We start from the raw sequence: 13,983 nt of genomic DNA on the forward strand, positions 1-13,983 counted from the left end.
AAGAAACTGGGAACAACAGCAACTCAGCCACTAAGTGGTAGGCCACGTAAAATGACAGAGCGGGGTCAGCGCATGCTGAAGCGCACAGTGCGCAGAAGTCGCCAACTGTCTGCAGAGTCAATAGCTACAGACCTCCAAACTTCATGTGGCCTGCAGATTGGCACAACAGTGCGTAGAGAGCTTCATGGAATGGGTTTCCGGGGCTGAGCAGCTGCATCCAAGCCTTACATCACCAAGTGCAATGCAAAGCATCGGATGCAGTGGTGTAAAGCACACCGCCACTGGACTCTAGAGAAGTGGAAACGTGTTCTCTGGAGTGATGAATCATGCTTCTCTGTCTGGCAATCCGATGGATGTGTCTGGGTTTGGCGGTTGCCAGGAGAACGATACTTGGCTGACTGCATTGTGCCATGTGTAAAGTTTGGTGGAGGGGGGATTATGGTGTGGGGTTGTTTTTCAGGGGTTGGGCTTGGCCCCTATAGTTCCAGTGAAGGGAACTCTTAAGGCATCAGCATACCAAGACATTTCGGACAATTTTACGCTCCTAACTTTGGGGATGGCCCCTTCCTGTTCCAACATGACCGAGCACCAGTGCACAAAGCAAGGTCCATTTAACTATTTTTATTTTTTAACTTTACTGTTGGAGGGGCTCTAAACAGACTCCTGATATTTCCTTTTTACAATAGAAAAAGAGATGAGGACAGAAAAAGAGTGATAGAGAATAGAAAAAGAGTGAGGACACAGGGTCCACAATCTCATTTTCTGCAGTCCCTGTTATAAATGAACAGGAATCCTCTATAATGAGTGTTCCTGTTCATTCATAACTTGTGGCTATAGTGTGTGTTACTATGCACACAATTATAAATGAAGAGGAAGTGATGTAGATCGCTTCTTATTCATACATAACTGGTACGTAGTCACTCATACTATGTCCAGTTATTTACAAGCCGTCAGCGATCACTAATCGCTAACTGCTTGTACCGCTCTCCATCCTGACTCGCGTTCATAGGAGGGTGAGCCTGCGGTGCGGGGAGGAGAGCACGGTCTATTTTGACAGCTGACTCCTTCCCTGCACCGCCAGCTCGGCCTCCTGTGACAGCTAACAGCTGTCTACGCTCACACACCGCTCTCCATCCTTATCGGTCAGGGGAGGCTGAGGGGCGCTCAGCCTCCTCTGACAGTGTTTCTCCTCTCTGCTAAACAATGTGCTGTGTCAGAAGGGACACTGAGCAGAGCACAGTGGGGAGGAGAGAAACTAAGTATGCAATGCAATTTTGGCCAAAAAATGGCAGTCTCAGCATTTTGCCAAAAGTGCCATTTTCAGCTGATATGTTTCGGCAGCCGAAATTTCTATGCAGTCAATTCTAGTTATTCCGGTATTCCATAATTAATCAAACTAAAATATATATATTTCAGTTTGATTAGTTATGGTACAACTAGAATAAAATTGGAGATCCGTACAGTTTACAATCACCCCTTTGTCTTGTCAGATGTATTTGTCCCATATCTACCCGTCATGGTGAAATGTATAGGATCTGACAATTCCATAACTATGATCAATATTACACAGTATACAGAAACATCTCATGATCAGTGCACACAATAATATGCTGTCATCAGATGACCAGAATGTAACAAAGGGACAAATTGGATAACCGCAGAGGTCCATATGTGACCAGTAAACAGTGCAGAGCCTATCTGATGATGAAATGTTCAGTGTACAGACACCTGATCAAAGCCACGTCACCAGCAGCATACAGTAAAGAGACTCATCATTTGCTATGCACTGACAATGATTGTAAGAACAAACTTGCTGTCAAATATTTCAGAGATATTTTCCATGCTTGCTTTACAGCTGAATTCCAGGCAAACAGCTAACTCTGCAGAAACAATATATACAGTTTATGAAAGTTATTTTACTTGGCAAAGCATTTGTAGTTTTATCCATCCAGTCCTGAAATTTCCATAGCTCTCCCACACAGCACAATCCAGTGGGGGGGCTTAATCTCTGTGGTGCAGTTTCACTTTCACACACAAGTGTCCTCACAAACCCCCACCCTGATACTGCACAGTGAAAAGAGAAGCAGCACACTGATGAGTTAATCTCTCTGTCAGACAGATCTCTCCTCCAAACAGCATGCCTTTGCACTGCAGCAGAACTGATTGGCTTCTTGTGCTGCTTTTCCCTCCTGCAGTCTGAATTCTGCTGCACAGTAGATGGCAAGAAGCAGGTACCAAGTCGAATCCAGGTGCCTTCACTGTTCGTGTTACAAAAATACATTTATTGATGTAATGATTTCCTGATTACAGAGTTGCATCAATTTGTGTCTTTTTTTTTCTGCCTAGAGTTGATCTTGAAATAATTTGTTTTACAAATTTACATAAGTGCACATTTCACTCAAATGTGTTTTTGTCATCTACTTTTTTAACAGACCAAAACCACATGACAATTACAAACAATACAAACAACTAGCCATTGTTATGAAAAATAGATGAAAAGTTAGATGGTTTCTATGGTCAAAAACGAAAAATAAATCTGTATTTCTATTGGATTTCCATACGTTCTATCCCACTCCTAAAAACCATATCAATCTAGAAGCTTGTAAACTTACTTATTAAAGATGCCCATTTATGTACTTCTTCAATATCTTGACGTAATTTCACACCGCACATTGCGGCACTGGCCTCCCCGCTAAATCACAGCATTTTAGCTGATAGGTTAGTGTGAATTCCTTATTGCAAATGCTACTTTCCACGCTCGTACATTGGCCAAAGGCTTTAGTACTGAGTCACTGGCATAGAACAAGTATGAAAATCAGGAGCTGTGACTTTTATTTGACTTTACTAGTTGTGCGCTTGTTCCAGGTCAGTGACTCCCAAAGTATTGAGACTAGAGACGGCCAGGAAACTAGCATTTTTAGAAGCAGGTCAGCAATTGTTGTTTCCTTATTTCTTTCAGTGCAGACATCCATTCAGCAAAGCCATATATAATAAATAAATAAACAAATATATATATATATCTATATATCTCTCTCTATAGATAGAGAGATATATAGATACAGGTGAAACTCGAATAATTAGAATATCGTGCAAAAGTAATTGCAGTAATTGCTGCAAAAGGGGCCCAAACCAAGTACTGAGTACATATGCATGCTTATACTTTTCAGAGGTCCGATATTGTTCTATGTACAATCCTTGTTTTATTGATTGCATGTAATAATCTACTTTTTTGAGGTTGTGGATTTGGGGTTCTTGGGGTTTTCATGAGCTTTAAGCCATAATCATCATCAATTATGACAAATCACGGCTTGAACTATCTTGCTTTGCATGTAATGAGTCTATCTCATATATTAGTTTCACCTTTTAAGTTGCATTAGTGAAATAAATGAACTTTGCACGATATTCTAATTATTCGAGTTTCACCTGTATATATATATACACACATACTGTATATATATCTCAAAACATTTGTGTAAATGTAACAATATTCTGAATAAATACACGTCAAAATATTGCTTTGGCGATTTATAATATTTAGCAGACCAAATAATATCAATCATCAATCACAGCGATATTGAAAAGATAGTTTCATGGTACCTGAACTTCTTTCCAAAACATTTTTTCTCTGTCATAAAACCCTTTAAAATCTTGATACTGGCGAAGTAATTCAATGGGGGGTTGGGATCCATATCGATCTAATTTTGGCATGTTTAAGTCATCTACAAATATGATAACTCGCTTGTTCCCGGGAGCCCCTGTGAGCAGGATACAAAATAAAGACAGGTAAAAAGTCAGATGTATTTATTCCTGGCACATATTCATACAAGGAAAAAGTATGTACTTTGCTACTGAAACACAAATAATCGTATGTATAGTTAGTGTGTTTATATACTGTATATGTTCATGTACAGTGTATTTATACAAAGAAAACAAGGTAAACAGGCTTTATGAAGAGGCTTCCATCAACGTCAAGATTGACAGTTTTGGCTTTCTTTTATGTATAGAGAGATATATAGGCTTATTTATATAACTCAAACTGCACAGTCAGGGCCGGATTTCCCACAAGACCAACCGAGGCCCAGCCTCGGGGCAGCAGGGAGTAGGGGGGCAGCAGGGGTGTGGAATTCCTATCTCCATGCAGTTGCGTGCGGCGGGTAGTTGTTGTCTACATTTAGTCCTGTTTTGGGCAAGCAGGGCTAAATGTACAGCAGGGAAGCCGCCGATTGTTCTATACAAGTGATCTCGGCGATGTTGCCAAGATCACTTGTATGCGGCCTGGGGAGTAGCACCAATAATACAAATTGTATAGGATGCCCTCTGATATCATCCACAATACTAGATATATTATTTGCTCATAGAACAGCTTTTGGAATACGAACAGCTCTGAATTTTGGCCAACAATTTGCTCAATCACACCATCATTGCAGCACAGACAGAAGATAGGTGGGCCTTTCCCCCCTTTTCTGGTTCTCCTGCGCTCCTCTACTTGTGGCCTCAGGGTCCCCGAGGCAACATTGGATGTAGTGGCTGGGTTGGTGGATTACAATCCCCGCCCCCACTCAGTCTACGAATCACTGTCCCTCTACAGATACCATACAAGTATGGTAAGTGGTGGGTGCTTACTGGTGGTGGGGCTCCTTTTCTGCTTGATCCGGCTGTCAATGGAATTTTATTCATGTCTTATATAAGTTCCCTATGGATATGTTGTATTGTCTAGGAGAATTAATTTGATGTATAATTTCTTTTGCCAGATTAATCCATGATCCCCTGAGGAAGCAATATGTGAAATGCGTTTGGACTGGATATATCTATCTCCATTTGAATGTAGATGTGGTATCAAATTAATGTTACTGGAATTTTGGGGTTGTGATACTTTTTATGGCTTATATACTCCTGACAATAGGAACGGTGTTATTGTCTAGTGTGATTATTGCACATGTGATTTTATATTATTTATTCAGTGTATAATAAACGTTATATATTTTTGATAAAATGCATCCATGTTGTGGTTGTGTACATCTCCTCAAACCCCTGTTCTCTATTTGTTACAATTGTCTTTAATCCAAGGGGGAGAGGTAATATCGGGAGGCCGCTGTGATAGCAATTCACGGGTGTGTTCTAACTGTACTTATATAAATTTAAAAAAATAAACTAATGCTCAGGCACATTCACTATCAAAGAAGAGCTTCTCAGTAAAAGATTGACCTGCAATGCCCTCAAGTGTCTAAATACAGTGCACAATTCAGGGACCTTTTCATTATGTGACATAACATATCGTGTTTACCGCTAACTCTGTTCCTGTATGCAGTACACAAGTCTATATTGTCAAAAATAAAAGACTCATTTTATATATACCACATTACTATGATGCTAACCTTCCGAATGCAAAGGACACAAAAACACAAGAGAACTGGAACACACAAGAAATGGAAAACCCCCCAAAGGCATTTTACACGTGAAATGTAAAGCCAAAATCTAAACTGGAGTGATTGTACACTGTATTGTACACTGTAAATCAGCTTTATGATTTACAATGTAAATTTTATGATAATATAATCCCTGGAATCCATAAAGAGTGTAGCAGACACTCTTTAGCATTGCGTTGTGCCTCTGCACAACAAATGTCGGAAACAAGTACTTGAATTTGTTACAAGTAGGCATGGTGGGGGACTTCACTATGGGCTGTGACATCAGACCTCATGAGCAGCAACCCGCAACAGTGTCAACATTTCTAAAGTTGCTGGAAATTCTCTTCTTAATGAACCACAAATCAGCAAACTCAAAAATAAACACCTTACCCAAGATAGTTTTTCTCTTCTTCTCCAGCTTTGACTCTATTATTTCCTGTGTCCGTGCAGAGGAAGTCTGGGCAGAAAAGTTTATGTAGACAGGAACATACCCCGCTTCATCTTGTATTCTGTTCAGTAATCCTCGTGCTACTACAGACTGCAAGTTAGAAGTACACAAATGTATTAACATATATGTACATGGCTATTGTATGCAACTAGGAAAAATAGCACATTGCCACTCCTGAGACTTGTATTATATCACATTGCATTTAATATACGATTATGGTTAGTTTGTAGCTTTTTCGTTCCTCCTTTACAGGACTGCTATGATGTCAATAAAGCTAGACAAACAAGCACAGATTTCTCTTGTTCAGCCCATTAGGTGAGCGAGAAAAGTCATTTGATTCCCCAGCAATGTTAAACAATGTAGATGAAGGACCCTCCACCTGCTGGCTTATGTATACAGTCAACTTGCACCTGCGGCTGTCTCAATTCCCTAACCGTGACTGCATCTGATTGGATTACTACTCTTTTTTTTAAAGAACTATGAGGGGAGTGATTTTCACTCATCCTCATAATTAGAGCCGACCTGTGACAATGAAACTGTCACACATCGAATTTATAGATTGGGAAGTGAGCTCACTTTCCGATCATCTCCCTGCAGAGAGCGGCGACTATCAGTCATCGCTCCCCGCAGGGATTCCCCCCTCTCCCATACTCCAGCGCTGAGTGGAGGAACAGACGGGGGAGGGGGCGGGCACAGCTGGCTCTGCCTCTAGATAGGCAGAGCCCACTGTCAATCAACCAGCTGGGTGGATCTCAACAGTATTGTCTAGGTCCGTCCCGGCTGTGGCGCTCTCAGTATATAGCGGGCAATAGCCTGCTATATACTGAGCTTTGGGTCACGGGAGGACGTTAGTATATGCCCTCCCGTGACCCTTAAAAAACTATGGGATAAAAAGGTTACCCCATAGTTCTCTTTTAAACAATTCACAGTGCTGTTCACCATGTAAATGTCTGTTAAATTTTACTTTGTGCGAATATATATTAAAAAAATGAATGTTCTTTAGTTTTTTCTTTACAAGCGGAATCATTTGTTGAATGTTTTCATGTAATACAGCATTAAGACCACTAGATGAAACTAAAGGAACAAAGAAAAAAAAGCATTTATTTTCTAAGCTCCTCAGTGCCATTTAGCAGCCATAATGCAATATTACATGGGGAAAAAAAACAAAACTACACTCACTTGCAAAGAAACATCTAAAGAACATTACTTTTGGCATATATCAGCACAGAATAAATATGAATGTTTTCACAGGGCAAACAACCCGGTGAACTGTTAATAAACAGACCCCCACGTGTTAAAATATCCCCATCCATAGACAACTTATTTGTTAATTAAAATAGAATAAAACATGTTAATCTGTGAAGTCATTTTTAACATGTTTAATTCTGCAGCTATCATTAAAATAATCTCTGGTGCTCCAGCCATGAAGTTCCATATGTAGTCACTTCCTGTTGTAAGGTGACAACGCGCTGTCCCTTGACTCCCAATTGTGCCCCTGCATTGTCACCCAGGGCTTCTGATGGAAACTATAAGTGGACATTTCACAACATATTACACAGGCATGGTCTACTGTTGTCACCATCAGGAAACCTCCCTGAGAAAAAACATGCAGCCTTTGTGAAGTGCATGCAGACATTGAGTGGCTGTACAGACGCTGCAGGAGATCAAAGACATTGAGATGTTACGATGGATTAAAAAAAAATGCAAGCAGTATTTTATTAAAAATAAAAATTGCAATTGATTATCATAGACAGTGCACAGAGCAAACTAAATTGTCATTCCGTTAGGTTATACATTAATTTTAATTCAATATTTGTTTACTAAAGCCTTTTAGTTTCACTGCTGTCACAATCACAGTGAAGTAATGAAAATGAATTGCACAAACCTGTAATGTATATTCATTGCATGGCAACGATTAACATAAAGCATACTTTGCTCAATTGGAAGCAAATGTGTATGTACATATATTTCAAGAGGTTAGTGGAATTAAATGTAATTCATACATTCATCCACAAAGAGGAGCAAAAGATGACTTCCTTAATTAATGAAAATTAATCACTTAACAAAAAGACTGGTTAAGCCTTTTATAACCATTTAAGGATTTTGAATAGAACAGATACACATCTCTTACATCCAGATTCTTTCTTCTGAACGCCGCTCCCCCCTGCTCAGCTATTATCAGCAATTACCAGCTGTCAAAATGACAGCCTGGTAGCAGTTGCAGTGAGACTGCTGGAGATGAGCCGTGCTGAGATACAACAAAGGATGGCAAAAGGTAAAGGAAAGATCAACTCAAACTGAAGAATATAAAAAGACATATCCAGAGGTCAGCAGATTCAGACATTGGCAGCTGAATTTATAAGCAGATCTTGACATGTCCCACCCCCTTCAGCCTGCCAACTTTATTGGCCAATGAGGTTGCTTACTGTTTTAAAGCAGAACTCCAGGGTTCTTTTTTTAGAGCAGAAGGGGAGAGAGGCTCCAGGTGGTCTAAGCAAGCTGGCTCGGAGAAGCAGGTGAGTATATCTTTATTTTCATCCCTAGACCAAAATGAGCACTTAACCCTTGCAGTGCGGGAGTAGCCCCACTGCACAGGTTAACAAAAGATTTCCCCATTGAAAGGGTGATTCATTTCATTGGCCTGTTTCTGGGTTATACATAGTCAATGTCTGAGCAAGCAAAATTGTGTTTTTCACTCTATTCCACAGAACCCAGTTTGAGATGTTTCTAAAATGTTAGACTTTGCAAATTGTATCTCTTATCTCAGTTTTTGTCTTCTGGTTGTTTAGTTTACAAATCCCCCCAAGGTTGTCTCATGATTCTTACTATCATGATAGTCTTGTAGTTTTGTATACGTGTATGATTTTAATTGGTTTATGCTCCGCCACCCCCCTTTTAGTTGAACATATAACCTTTTCTTTTAACAATAAACCTTTGAATATAGCGTGAATACACAAGTTGGTATGACTCTTTATGCCCAAGTACTTGTCTGAAGCTAGCAGCACGGTTGAATCCCAAGGAACTCTAAAATTGGAACCCTAACACCCAGAGTTCTCCTTTAAAGGACCGTTACAGTCAGAAGACTGGAGCGGTGGAAACATTTGTGCTTATGACCATTAAAATAATAGTCTCTATTTTTTATTAAATCATAAATATTATTATTATTATGCTCCCCGAGTATTCCATCATGATGGCAATTTCCCCAACAATGTTCCACTATAACATACCTTTCCCACTCCTGTAGTACCGGTAAAGAGCACAGAGTGTCCTATAGCCAGCAGCTTTTCCATTAGGTAACCATATCGGACAGTATCAGTGGTAGGAACAAGCATCTCAAAAAATGGCACATCATTGTTATACTTGAATGAGGGAATGATCCTCTCCCATGGATCTAGACGTTTGGTATCATAATCCATGTAGACACTCCATAGGTCACCAGAGGTAGGAAGCTAAAAAAACATTAATATTGCAAACAAAGGTAAAACACTAATATTGTTTTTACTGAAATTGATAAATAACCTCAATATAGCCACAAGTTTGTATTATGTGTTGTTCTATGTGCCATTGGGAGCTTCTACAAATAGCACACTTGCGTTGCATACTGTTACTACTTACTTTTTAATCAAAATTATTTATTTTTGAACATGGCTATTCACATCTTTCCAAAGATACACTGCCTGCTCAAAAAAAATAAAAGTGGTTGGACCGCCTTTGATTATGGCATGCATTCACCGTGGCATTGTTTCAATAAGCTTCTGCAATGTCACAACATTTATTTCTGTCCAGAGTTGCATTCATTTTTCACCAAGATCTTTTAGTGATGATAGGAGAGTCGGGCCACTGTGTAAAGTCTTCCCCAGCACATCCCAAAGATTCTCAATGGGGTTAAGGTCTGGACTCTGTGGTGGCCAATCCATGTGTGAACATAATGTCTAATGCTCCCTGAACACTCTTTCACATTTTGAGCCCGATGAATCCTGGCATTGTCATATCGGAATATGCCCGAGCCATCAGATAAGAAAAAATCCATTGATGGAAAAACCTGGTCATTCAGTATTTTCAGGTAGACAGCTGACCTAATTTTTTGGGGGCATAATGTTGCTGAACATAGACCTGACCAACTGAAGCAAGCCCAGCTCATACCACTGCCCTTAATACAGGTAGTGACTTTTTTTGGCCAGGCAGTATATATTAAATCATGATTCACAATGGTAAATACCAACTACATTTCATCCTCAATGTATTAAACCCACATAGAAGAAAAATTAGTATATATAGACACCCGTACAATATGGAGCAAGGTAATAGTGCTTGATTTATATTTCACAGTCTCCATACATCAGTTACAATGACAAGAAAACCATGCACACTTCCCTTTCATTTTATACTAGAATGATAAGTTCAAACACCACTATTCACCTGTCACAATACTGCTAGAGGCTATTTAATAATACCCAGGAACAGAAGTAATAATAAATATATTTAAAATATATCTTTGTTTTATATAAGCATACATTGACACAATATTTAAACATATGTATTTACCATATTTTCTTTACAAGCTCAGCACAGAATGTATTATGTTATACAGCTCTGTGTTCTTTTGTCTTTGAAAAATATTATTAGAGCCTTCAACCTTATTTGAGCTTAGGGTTTGAAAAAAGGCAGCGTTTTCTTTAGCTAAATGAACAGTGACACCAAGTGGTCATATTTGTTATTGCATGAGCTCGTGCTCTACCCTCTAAAATATCATTTGTATGGGAAAGCATGTATTTATTTAGGGAGGAAAGGAAACCACAGGCAAATAATTGAGAAATAATTATTTGTTATCACAGGAAAAAAAAATGTTCCAGTGCTTACCTTAGCTTCAGGGTTATCTTCAAACTGCTGTCTGACAAATGTATCAAAAGCATCCCAATGATTTTCTGTTAGGTTCCCCCCCACGGACCAGACATAGCAGAATATGAACGTTTGACAAACGATGCTATTAAGTCTTGTTTGTTCCTAAAAAGAGTAATTGTTTGTTAATAGATTCTGACCATTTTTTTCTTGTACTTCACATTAAATTCTCTCTTAAAACAGCCCCCCGTATCTTATACTAACCATTTTAAAATACATTATATAGTTAAAGGAAACCTGTCATAAAAGAAGCATGAGGGCTGCCATTGTGGACCTCTCTGGAAATGCTAGTTGCCTGGATGTCATGCTGATTCTTATGTTTTAACACTTTCAGCCACCATCCCAGAAGATATTTATATATGTCAGGAATTATGACTTTATTGATCTGCATACTTGTTCCAGGTCAGTGACTCAGAAAGTAATGAAACCAGTGGGTCAGAAAAGTAACCAGGTAACTACCATTTCCAGGAGGAGAGCATATGATGGCATTATCCTAGTAGCTGTTTTATCTTATACACCTAAACACCAGTCTATATACAATAATCATAGCAGAGGTAGAGCCATGCCCATTCCTTTATGCCCCTTGGCCAACCATACATGCAGAACTGTTGGTTTATAACACAGATACAGCCTACTATTATATAGCTATTTATTTCAAACTGCATACAACTGTTTCACTGATGATAACCAATAAGCCTTAAACAGCTGTATACAGTTTGGACATAAAAGAATGATTTGCATGGCTCCACCCACTATAATCCCCTTTTTATACATTTGCAATGGCAAGAGATATGTAAATACCTTCTGTTCAAAGAAGGTACTGCTGTGCTTTGGAAAATATGAAAAACTGAAAGGGTTATTCACAAAAGGGTGAAGAGTTTGGAGAAGTCAGGAGAAGTGAACAATCTAGGACAACATAGCTGAACCAGAAAGTGAGCTGAATTGGATAATTTTTCCATATCAGCTATTTTGTCCTAGATTGTTCACTTCTCCTGACTTCTCCAAACTCTTCACCCTTTTGTGAATAACCCTTTGAATATTATTATTATGTAGACTTCTGTCCAGCCGTCTCCTTTTCACAGGTAAAAAAAAAGCTGCAAAGCAAGCTGCTTTGTTGTGCTGTCTCTTTAGCTAGTCCGTGGTGCACTGTGAACTCTGTGTTACATAATTAATGGTTTCTTTGTAAAAGAAAAACTGCGTATAGATAGTGAAAAAAGAGATATAAAAAATAATATCTTCTATTCATTACTGACCACTTTAGGCCAAGTTTATATATAGATATAAAAAAAGGTTTTAGTATATCTATACATATAGATAAGTGGTCAGTATTGAATAGAACAAATCTCCCCTCTGGATTGTAAGAATGATCACTAGTGGGATTTTTTTTTTATTCTAAATGATTGCACAACATTGCACATCCAGAATGGGTTTTATGTTTATACAGATAAATACATATATATACATTTGAAGGAGTGTCTATTCGTCGTCATCCCCCCCATTCCTATTTTAAAAATAATAAACTTACTGCTGGAAGGCTACCAAGCAGTACAATCCACCTTGTAGACAGTACTCATTACCTCCCTTGTTCCCTTAGGGCTCATTCAGACCTATCGAATCCAATATATTGCATTAATGTGCGTTTGTTCGAGCACTAACGTGTGTTGCGCTACGTCATTTAAATAAGTGGGCTGCCGATGCAACAGATGGGACCATAAAACAGACATGCAAATGTGTTGGGCTGCCACTGACAATGATTGTCTCTTCCTGCAACACACTGCACTGGAGAGGTCTTAATGGTTCTTAAATGTGCTTAGGCTTGTGTAGTATGTATAAGTCAGCTGTGTTTATGGATTGCTGCATACTGAATAATGTTAGAAAAGCATTCTGAAGATGGTGTTGCATTGGGGTATCAAACGGCAATAAACTACAGTATTTTATTGATACTTATAGGGCAAATAGATACCGTATTTTGCGGTCCATAAGACGCACCGGACCATAGGACGCAGGGAGGTCCGGCGCGCCTTATGGAGCACTCGACAGACTGTAGCTTCTGACACAGCTTCTATGACAGAAGCTGTGACAGAAGCTGCAGTTAGTGACCGCTGAGACAGGTGGCGCTGTGATTACAGCGCCACGGTCTCAGTGATCACACAGAGCAGGCGAAGAAAGTCCGTTATTCGTCTGCTCTATGGTGATCTCGATCGTTGCCGCTGCTCGGTTTTAATACGAGTGATCTCATTAGATCACTCGTATTGAACGAGCAGTAGCTCCTGCTGCTGAACTTGATCGCTGCCGCCGCTGCTCAGCTTTAATACGAGTGATCTCATTAGATCACTCGTATTAAAGCCGAGCAGTGGCTCCTACTACTCGCCCGGCGCCCGAAACTGCATGTCTCGGGCGTCGGGATTCGCTCCATAAGACGCAGGCACATTTTCCCCCTCCTTTTGGGGGGAAAAAAGTGCGTCTTATGGAGCGAAAAATACGGTATTTATTTATTTATTACTGGTATTTATGCTGTGCCGACAATTTACACAGCGCTTTACATACTGCATATTCACATCAGCCCCTGCCTCAAGGAGCTTGCAATCTAAGGTCCCTATCTCACACACAGGGCCAATTTAGACAGTAGCCAATTAACCTTCCAGCATGTCTTTGGAGTGTGGGATGAAACTGGAGTACCCGGAGGAAACCCACACAAGCACAGGGAGAACATGCAAACTCCTTGCAGATAGTGTTATAACAACACACGATTGGTAATAAACATTATTTACAAAGGTACAAATCACTTTTCGTTAGCTACAATATGTATTCAAATCATAAACGAATACAATATTAAGCAGCATTTTGGCTCTGTATTTAAAGGTGCAACATAGTAGTTTACCATCGTTAAGTCTGGTCCTCCTTTTCCAAGCAGGAGAGATTCAAGCAGGCAGCACAACGTGGTTACTTTACTAATATCCACTTGTGGAATAGCTTGTGTGCATTTCCTAGTGACAAACTTAATGCCATCTTCAATGTAACGTGAAAACAGATCCAGAATATACTGCTTTGTTTCATCATTTATCTGTAATGATATATATGAGATTATTTACAAAAATATATTTACAACTTGCATATATGTATAGAATTATTTATAAATGATAAATCCCCTTGCTCTGAGGCAACCTGCTTGCTAAATGCTACAAATTATACATTTATATAAAATTTCTACATATTTATATTTTATAT

At 39.3% G+C, this 13,983-nt stretch overlaps 1 protein-coding gene across 1 annotated transcript in view; it reads right to left on the reverse strand.

Moving 5' to 3' along the window:
• Positions 1-13,983, reverse strand: part of DNAH6 (dynein axonemal heavy chain 6) — a 206,105-nt gene that overhangs the window by 104,547 nt on the left and 87,575 nt on the right. The window contains exons 35-39 of the mRNA XM_018557925.1: positions 13,637-13,819; positions 10,717-10,860; positions 9,084-9,305; positions 5,799-5,946; positions 3,598-3,755 (exon numbers count right to left, since the gene is read on the reverse strand). Coding sequence (XP_018413427.1) covers positions 3,598-3,755; positions 5,799-5,946; positions 9,084-9,305; positions 10,717-10,860; positions 13,637-13,819 — 855 coding nt within the window. The remainder of the gene's footprint in view (positions 1-3,597; positions 3,756-5,798; positions 5,947-9,083; positions 9,306-10,716; positions 10,861-13,636; positions 13,820-13,983) is intronic.

This window comes from Nanorana parkeri, unplaced genomic scaffold, assembly GCF_000935625.1.
Source record: "Nanorana parkeri isolate BGI_ZX_2015 unplaced genomic scaffold, ASM93562v1 scaffold310, whole genome shotgun sequence".
Lineage (NCBI taxonomy): Eukaryota > Metazoa > Chordata > Amphibia > Anura > Dicroglossidae > Nanorana > Nanorana parkeri.